This window comes from Neophocaena asiaeorientalis, unplaced genomic scaffold (genome assembly GCF_003031525.2).
Source record: "Neophocaena asiaeorientalis asiaeorientalis breed wild unplaced genomic scaffold, Neophocaena_asiaeorientalis_V1.1 scaffold771, whole genome shotgun sequence".
Classification (NCBI taxonomy): Eukaryota; Metazoa; Chordata; class Mammalia; order Artiodactyla; family Phocoenidae; genus Neophocaena; species Neophocaena asiaeorientalis.
The window spans coordinates 69,341-77,570 of record NW_020171822.1 but is presented as its reverse complement, the minus strand read 5'-3'; the positions used below and the strand labels follow the sequence as shown (position 1 = coordinate 77,570).

Below are 8,230 nucleotides of genomic sequence, written 5' to 3'. Positions count from 1 at the left end.
CTGCAAAAAAAAAAAAAAAAAAGTGAGATTATATCACTTATCTGCTCAAAACCACCCAGGGGGCTCCCTGTTTTACTCAGAGTAAAAGCCAGAGTTCTTACAGTGGCCTCCACAGCTCTACATGATACGACCCCTCACTCTCTCTCTGACCTCGTTTCCTACTGCCCTCCCACTTGCATACTGCATTTTAGCCACACTCCGCTTCCTTGTTCTTCGAATATTTCAGACACATCTCCTGTTTTAGGGCCTTGGCTCTGCTTAGAACACTCTTCCTCTAGATAACTGCATGGTTAATAATCACCTCCTTCAGGCTTCTGTTCACATGTCACCTTCCAGATGAGGCTTGTCCTGATTACCTTGTTTACAGTTGCACAACCCCTCCCCTACATTGCTCTCTGGATCTCCCTTTACTCTGCTCTTCTCTCTGTCTCTGTCTCTGTCTCTGTCTTTGTCTCTCTCTCTCTCTGTTTTTGCAAAGCACTTATCATATATAACCTAGAATATATTTTACTTATTATGTCCTCATCTTTCTCTTTACTAGCATGTGAGCACTGCAAGGTGAGATTTTTATTTTGCTAGCTAATACATATCAAGAACCTTCAGTAGTGTCTGGCATTTAGTAGGCACTCAGTAAATATTTGTAAATGAATAAATGAAGGTTAAAGGACTACAATTCTTGATGAGGTCAAAGAAGTAATTGATTAAAAGTAAGGAAGTAGAAATTAAGGATAGGAGTTTGTGATCACAGGTAGACTCTAGGAATGTAGCTGTAAACAAAGCTATAAAGAACTCCAGGCTTTATGGAGCTTACCTTCTAGCTTGATAAATTTATAGTAAGCCATAATAAATACATGTGTATTATGTTTGATAGTTGTATATGCTAAGGAGAAGGGAGGGTGACATTTTAGATAGGTTGGCCAGGAAGGTCTTGCTGAGAAGTTGCCATTTGAGTGAAGATGTGGAGAAAGGGAGAGAATGAACCTTGAGACTACAAGGGTAAAAATATTCCAGGCAGAAGGGTAATGTAGGTAATGCTGAGACTGGCTTCAGTCACAGGGATATGTGAAAAAGTAGCCTGTAAGGAGAACCATATTGTAGGTAAGCAAGGAGGGAGGTTAAAAGGCCATTCTTTGCTAGCCACCTTCTAGAACAGAATCATTTTCTTACAGTAAAAGAGAATGATCCCTTGTTTATTTTAGCTATTGCTTTTGCAAATTATATCTTTGTGTTTAGGAAGTCATTCAAGAATGGATGATGACAAACTATATATATCTTAATTAATTAATTAATTAATTTTGGGAGCTGCATTGGGTCTTTGTTGCTGCGTGGGCTTTCTTTAGTTGCGGCGAGTGGGGCTACTCTTTGTTGTGGTGCACGGGCTTCTCACTGCAGTGGCTTCTCTTGTTGCATGAACTATATTCTTTAAAAACATATTTTGGGGCTCGAGCCCTGGTCCGGGAAGATCCAGCATGCCGCTGAGCAACTAAGCCTGTGAGCCACAACTACTGAGCCTGCGTACCTAGAGCCCATGCTCTGCAACAAGAGAAGCCACCGGAATGAGAAGCCCGCGCACCACAACGAAGAGTAGCCCCTGCCCGCCGCAACTAGAGAAAAACCGCGCACAGCAACGAAGACCCAATGCAGCTAAAAATAAATAAATAAGTAAATAAATTTATTTAAAAAAAACAACACATTTTAAAGCAACTTTGTATCATTACCTTTTGTGGACAGCAGAGGGAACCATTTTGCCAGTTACCTAAATCTGGAAGGAGGTTGTTTTGAGATAAAGTCCTTTCATTTACTGTGTTATTAAAACAGTAGTTCCTTTGATTTTTTTAAAATAAAAATTTGTTTTCTCCTAGAGCTTTATTAATATTTATTTGTATGGCTGTACTTATGTAAGAAAATTTGATAGAATTTTCATGAAATTTAGAAGAATTAATAAACAGCATGAAAATCTTTAGAGAATAAATTGCATTTTGTCTGTAATCATTTTCTGGTTTTTGTTACTTGCCAGCCAATAGTGACATTGATAACATACTGTCATATTGGGATTTCTTTTTAGGTTATACATTTGAATTTTAAAATTAGTTCTGTTTCTCTTGTCATGACTGTCTTAAATCTGTTTTGTAGCAGGAAATGTATATTGCCATTTGATCTAGTTTACTTTGCTATGGAAAGACTTATTCTGTTGAATGACAGTGTAAGGCCCTGTGATCCTTATATGTGTCTTGAATGTTTTTTGCATTCTGTGAATGTCTAGCACAAATATATCAACCTCCATGGTTATACTTTATAAAATCTGCCCCCCCTTCTTTCCATGTGTAATAACTGATAACGGACCTTTGGCCCTTTCATGAAGTGTCAGTATGTGACTCTGCTTCTTACTTACCAACTGTTTATCAAATACTTTGATCCTTGATCAATCTAACTTTTGCCCTGCTGACTTTCCGGGTGGGTTTTTTTTTTTTGCCGTACGTGGGCCTCTCACTGTTGTGGCCTCTCCCGTTGCGGAGCACAGGCCCCAGACGCGCAGGCTCAACGGCCATGGCTCCCGGGCCCAGCCGCTCCGCGGCAGGTGGGATCTTCCCAGACTGGGGCACGAACCCGTGTGCCCTGCATCGTCAGGGGGACTCTCAACCACTGCGCCACCAGGGAAGCCCTTCAGGGTGGTTTTAAGAATCATATTAAGAATATGTAATTAAAAGGACTTTGAAGGCTAAGAATTAAGGAATTTTCAGATTGCAAGGCTAAAGGAAACAGAGAAAGCATGGGATGTTGAGATGAGTTTAAAGGAGGCTTCTGTTTTTTTTAACATCTTCATTGGAGTATAATTGCTTTACAATAAAGGAGGCATTTTTAAAAGGAACCAATCTACCAGATAGGTTTTTAAAATTATGTCTTGGTGAAAGAGTTAGTTGAGAGCTCATTTACTGTTCTCCAGGTGATTCCTTGGTTCATTCATTTAAAAAATGTTTACTGTTGGGTACTGTGCTGGAAATAACAATATGTAAAAGATGTGGTACTTGGTTTTAAGAATCCCTTTGTCTCATAGAGGAGTGAGCACATTTTATTTTTTAAGTTTTTGGCCACACCCCACGGCATGTGGTATCTTAGCTCCCCAACCAGGGATTGAACCCACACCTCCTGCATTGGAAGGCAGAGTCTCAACCGCTGGACCGCTGGGGAAGTCCCAGAGGAGTGAACACATTTTAACAATAGTTTCACAGTTGAAGGCAAGAGCACCTCTTTGGTGGGCCTTGGAGTGGGCAGGCATTGGTCAGGGAAAGCTTAAAGAGATCAGGAGAATTGGGCTTCGAAGTGTGGATGAGTTGGAGTTGGCCCAGCAGATGATGGGGTGTAGGGTGTTTCACAAAGTTGGCTATTTAAGTTTAAAATCTAGCTCTGATACTTATGGTATAGTCTTAGGCCACTGTGCATCAGTTTTATCTGTAAAATGGGTATAATAATTGCACTGACTTCATAGGATTGTTGTGAGAATTAAATGAATATGTGGAAAATATTTAAACTGTGCCTGGCATATACTAAACAATTGAAGGTTACCTTTTTTATATATATATAATAAGCACTCCTTAAGGTTAACTTATTTATTTATTTATTTATGGCTGCGTTGGGTCTTCGTTGCTGGGCGTAAGCTTTCTCTAGTTGCGGTGAGCAGGGGCTACTCTTTGTTGCGGTGCACAGGCTTCTCACTGCGGTGGCTTCTCTTGTTGTGGCTCTCGGGCTCTAGAGTGCGGGCTTCAGTAGTTGTGGCGCGTGGGCTTAGTTGCTCCGTGGCATGTGGGATCTTCCCGGACCAGGGCTCGAACCCATGTCCCCTGCATTGGCAGGCGGATTCTTAACCACTGCACCACCAGGGAAGTCCCCTGAAGGTTTAACTTTCAATATCGTTATTCTAAAGATCTAGGGGGTGGAATTGGCAGGTTGTGGTCTTTGATTGTGTTAGGGGGAAAGGATGCATCTAGGGTAGTGGTTCTCAGCCTTGGATCTGGGCAATTAAAACATGCCCTGGGCCCCACCTAGACTGATTTAATCAGTAGCGCTGGCAGTGTGGCTCCAGGTGATTCTAATGTTCAGTCAGGCTGAGAACCGCAGGTCTAGGACCATTTCCACGTTTCTGGCTTGGGTGATTGGATTGCTGATGGTGCCATTTACTAGGATAAAACGCAAATTGAAAAAAAAAAAAGATGCTGCTTTTAACATAGCACTTGGTCTTTCTAAGAATCCTGTTAGCATTTGCATGCTTTTCTGTAACTAAGGAATACTTTTATTTAACATTTATTTGTTTATTTGGCTGCTGTCAGGTCTTAGTTGTGTCACGTGGGATCTTTCATTGCGGCATGCGGGCTCTTCCTTGTGGCGTGTGGGCTTGTCTCTAATTGTGGCACGTGGACTGTAGAGCAGGGCAAGCCCCGCGGCATGTGGGGTCTTAGTGCCCTGACCAGGGATCGAACCCGTGTCCCTTGCATTGGAAGGTGGATTCTTAACCACTGGACCACCAGGGAAGTTCTTAAGGAATACTTTTAAATATTTGTTTCTGGATTGCTTATCATAAATGACCCCAGACTTGTGTGACTTTCATGTTCTTGTATCTGCATTTTATACTTTGAGGTTTTTTTTGGATATTACCTGCTGCTGTTCCTTCTCTTTGGACTTACTATCTTTCAAAATACCCTATAATTTTTATATTTTTAGGTTTGTTTGACTCTCTTTTAAAATTTCTTGTTATTGCTTCCTCCCCTTCATCCTATCTGGCTCCCCTACCCCTGCTACCACCACTACTAGAATATAAGCTCCACCAGAACAGGGATCTTGATATTTTTGTTCACTTACGAATGCTAAATCCCTGGTACATAGTATATAATACATACTTCTTGAGTGAATGAATGAATGAATTACTATCAGGCTGGTTTTGTTTTCTTCTAGGTTCTTGGCTCTGCTCCAGAGTAAGTGAGATATTGTAGAGCAGAGTTTCAGAGGAATCTGTGAGAACTGTTTCTTCCTGTATTTAATTGATAAACATGAAGCTTAATTTTTGGTTGCTGAAGGTTGTAAGAATACAGTTGAGCAAATGCTTCTTAATACATTTTAACAATGAAAACTTTTTTTTATGTTTCGGTAGGAACCACCAAAGCCACCTCTAAATAATTTTAAAGTGGGAATGAAACTTGAAGCTATAGACAGAAAGAACCCTTATCTGATCTGCCCTGCAACTATTGGAAATGTTAAAGGAGATGAAGTTTATATCACATTCGATGGCTGGAGTGGAGCTTTTGATTATTGGTGCAAGTATGACTGTCGAGATATTTTCCCAGTTGGGTGGTGTCGCCTGACAGGAGATGTATTACAACCACCAGGAACTTATGGTAAGATAATAACTAACTAATACCTGTTCTTTTATTTTCTTGAAGTTAGATCTAACTGCTCTTGGCATTGAGGGTAGGATTTCATGTCCAACTGAGGAGCACCAGGCAGAACAGCAAGGGTACTGTCCAGGTTAGAGAACTGGAGGTAAAAGTTTACAATTAGAATTTTTGAGGGCCAACGCAACATCGTGGTCGGAATTGACAGTCCACACTGGGGAATATGGACAAAGCTACAAGTCACACTTAGACTATTGAAGCCTTGCTGCTAGAAACATTTTGGGGTGCTCAGGTACCTTTATAGTTGATATTCTATTTAAAATTACACGTGGCATTCCATTGTTTGTATCTTGAAGATAGTTTTTTAAAGGTTGGGCATAACAAGTGTTATATACATGTTTTACATGATTTTGGTTGTTTTTTCAAGTTAAATTGATACTTTTTTTTTTTAATTAATTCATTTATTTATTTATATTTTTGGCTGTGTAGGGTCTTCGTTTCTGTGCGAGGGCTTTCTCTAGTTGTGGCGAGCGGGGGCCACTCTTCATTGCCGTGCACGGGCCTCTCACTGTCGTGGCCTCTCTTGTTGCGGAGCACAGGCTCCAGACACACAGGCTCAGTAGTTGTGGCTCACGGGCCCAGTCGCTCCGTGGCATGTGGGATCTTCCCAGACCAGGGCTCGAACCCGTGTCCCCTGCATTGGCAGGCAGATTCTCAACCACTGTGCCACCAGGGAAGCCCTAAATTGATACTTTGATAGTGTTAAGTAAAATCTACATGTCTGTAAAAAGTTTTGACTGTGGAAGCCATCATAGATCAGTATGTTATTTCCGTCATGTGTTTATCAGTTGTAATGCTGTGCTTCCTAAGTTGAATATAGTGTCATCTAGTCTAGATATTTTCTTTCAAAGAAAAGTCATCAAAATATTGAAGCTTCCTGCTTGACTCTTCCAAGGACGTAGACACGCCTAACCTGGTCTTCTGTGATGGAATAACTGCTGAGATTTAAGTGGAGTCTAAGCACAGAACCCAATCATTTGGCCTAAGTTAAATGTAAACTTATAAGTGGAATCAAATGTAAACATACTTAAAATTTACCCCACTAAATTTATTTATTTATACCAGAAAAAAAAGATGGGTGTAGCAAATGAGTAGGTAGTGTGGTGGAGGAGGGCAGTGGCTAGGTATGAGCACATAGCCGTATTATTCTTGTAACTGCTATTAGAATCTTCTGTAATTTGGAACTTTAACACATCCCATTATACTACAATACTACATACCATGATGATCTTTTTGTTAGGTACCTCTTTGGTTCCCTGCTGCCATAATTTTAGGAAAGAGATGTTAATGGTTGATTTTTGTAAAATTTAGTGTGATACAGATTTATGTGCATATGATACTAAAATAAGGCATGGGAATCCCCTCCCGGTCCAGTGACTAGGACTCCATGTTTCCACAGCAGGGGGCACGGGTTCAATCCCTGGTCAGGGAACTAAGATCCCACAATCCCTGTGGTGTGGCCAATAAATAAATAAATAAAGTAAGGCATAGTCTCTGCCCTCAAGAAGTTTACCTTCTAGTGGGAGAGGGATGAATGGAGGGATAGACTTTAAAAAAAAATACAGTACAAAATTAGCAGTGTAAAACTGGAGATGTATGCTAGATATGAAGGTGCCCAAAAGACCTCCGGTCTGTTTAGGCTGGCGGAAAGGTGGTTGGGTAAAGGAAAGCTTCACAAAAAGACACATGATGTGAGTATTAAGAGAGGAGAAGGAGTTTGCCAGGCAGAATGGAGATAAAGGTGGGTGGACACATCACAAAGGTGTGAAATTGCACAGTGTGTTCTGAAAACTGGTGAGTTCAATTTGGGACATGGTAACGTTGGAATGTGTAGCCCAGAATGATATTGTCCTTGAGTATCTGGTCTCCCTATATTTTTCCTTAATAACGCAGTTTGGCTGCCTGACATAAAGACTAGATTTCCAGCCTTTCTAGCAGTTAGTTACAGCTGTGAGACTTAAGTCCTTGTCAGTGGGATAAAAGCACAGGTAGTGTGTTACAGAGAAGTGAATGTACCATTCTCTCTTCCTTCTTCTTGCTTCTGTCCTGCTGCTAGGAATGCGGTTGTTTTGGATGGAGCTCTATCTTGGATTATGAAATGGGGACCACATTCTAGGCATTTCGAAGTGGAAAGCAGAAAGGAGCCAGAGTCCCTGAGAACTTTGTGGAGCAGAATTTTTATACTAGCCTATTCCAGACTATTATTTGAGAGAGAAAAATTTCTGTGTTATATAAACCACTGTTTTAGGCTTTTCTGTTACTGTTAGCTGAATTTAATCCTAACTGATTCAGGGTAATTTAGGACATCTAGATAGACATGTCCATTGGATGGATGTACATGCAGGTATGAAGCCTAAAAGAGTTAGGTCTTGGTTGACAAAGCAGGTTTGAGAATCATCACGTTCATTCAAATAAATACGCTTTGTGTCAGGTGGGATTATAGGTGCTGGCGGGGGAGTTGGTGTGGAGGTGGGCAGCTTACACATCCTGTTGATAGCAGTGGGTGTGATTTTATTTATACATGTGTAACAGGTGGAGGTGGATCAACCACAGAACCTTGTGCGTCAACATTTAAAACAATAATTCTCACACTGGAATCACCTGGGAGAGCTTGTTAAAAGGCTGATATCCTGATGCTCACATCTAGGGGTTCTGAATCAGTAGGTCCGGAGTGGGGCTCAGGTGTTTCCACTGTACATGGTTTGAACTTTGAGAAACACAAGAATAAGAGATGGGTAGGGCTTCCCTGGTGGCACAGTGGTTGAGAGTCCGCCTGCCGATGCAGG

The 8,230-nt window shown here is 41.1% G+C and overlaps 1 protein-coding gene across 1 annotated transcript in view; it reads left to right on the top strand.

Annotated features, from left to right (window-relative positions):
* Positions 1-8,230, top strand: part of SCML2 (Scm polycomb group protein like 2) — a 63,347-nt gene that overhangs the window by 15,093 nt on the left and 40,024 nt on the right. Inside the window, exon 5 of the mRNA XM_024739311.1 lies at positions 5,144-5,387. Coding sequence (XP_024595079.1) covers positions 5,144-5,387 — 244 coding nt within the window. The remainder of the gene's footprint in view (positions 1-5,143; positions 5,388-8,230) is intronic.